At 29.5% G+C, this 1,072-nt stretch overlaps 1 protein-coding gene across 5 annotated transcripts in view; it reads right to left on the bottom strand.

Moving 5' to 3' along the window:
- The window catches only part of LOC106678177 (uncharacterized), a 114,061-nt gene extending 113,327 nt beyond the window's left edge, over positions 1–734 (bottom strand). For 4 of the 5 annotated variants that reach the window (XR_010843108.1, XR_010843109.1, XM_014416548.3 and 1 more), the window contains exon 1: positions 608–734. Coding sequence is in view for 3 of the 5 variants with exons in the window: in XM_014416548.3 (XP_014272034.1) it covers positions 608–653 (46 nt within the window). In the remaining 2 variants the exon portion in view is untranslated. The remainder of the gene's footprint in view (positions 1–607) is intronic. The other variant, XM_067046187.1, reaches the window with a different exon arrangement.
- Positions 735–1,072: the final 338 nt, after the last annotated feature.

The following is a 1,072-nucleotide window of genomic DNA, read 5'->3' as shown; positions in this document are numbered from 1 at the left end:
TTAAAATAAAATTTAAAACAAAAAACTCCAATTATGCAACAAAGCAGTTAAAAACATTAATCGTTTTTAAAAAAGGATAATTAATTGAATAATAAAAACAAAATTACAAATGAAACGTAAATATAAACATGGAAATACTTAAAATACACTATAAGAAATAATAAGGACGTAAAATATTTGTTCCATTTTTTTTTTAATACAATGTTATAGTCTCAGAGACGAACATAAGTGCCTCATTATCCAGAGAACACCATCGTAAAGGGATTTCTTTATTTTTTTTGTAATTATAACTTTATTGAAAAATAAAATAAATAGATTTTTGCACATAGATGAGAAAGTTATTGATTTTAACCGAAACGCGACAGGTGAACACAGATACAATTATTTGTCTAATTTTTATATCAAATTATGTATTCAATATAATGCATTTATTAACTGTCAACCTAAAAAATAAAAGCTGTGCCCCAAAATGTAAGAGAAATAAATACCACCCCGAGTCTATCAAAGTAAAATAAGAGTAGGTATTTGATAATTATTCAAGATACACCAAAGTTATATTTTTGTGGACCAAATACTTATATTCGCCTCGTAAAAAAATCATACATACCATCACATTTTTTTCCATTCACAAACAATGTGACGTTTCCCTCCATGCTGTCTGTGGTAGTCTAATCGTTACAACCGTTAAGAGTCACTGAAGACACTGAATACCTTGTTCAATCTGGTGAGGGGGAGAGGAGAGAGGAGGGGGCAGAAAAAATAATGCACAAGTGTACCAATCTATCTACAAAATAAACTATAGCCCCTAGTACTCAAGAATTTCTTTCATTTATACAAGAAATTTAACATGATAAAAACTATATTGAATGTAATTGTGATATGATTTGAACTGAGAGATTAAAAAACAGCTACGATATCACTAGTGCAAAAAAACAGAAGAGGATTTTATAACGCAATTTCATGAGCAGTGAACCTTAAGGAAAGATAATTTACGTGCATGAACAAAAAACTATACCAAGTATACAGTTCAGTGGCATTCCCACTATTCCAATTGATTCCGTAGTCCCTATGT

This window comes from Halyomorpha halys, unplaced genomic scaffold, assembly GCF_000696795.3.
Source record: "Halyomorpha halys isolate HHAL.00 unplaced genomic scaffold, Hhal_1.1 Scaffold127.1, whole genome shotgun sequence".
Taxonomy (NCBI): Eukaryota; Metazoa; Arthropoda; class Insecta; order Hemiptera; family Pentatomidae; genus Halyomorpha; species Halyomorpha halys.
The sequence above is the reverse complement of the archived record's forward strand: the minus strand, read 5'-3'. Positions and strand labels throughout refer to the sequence as shown.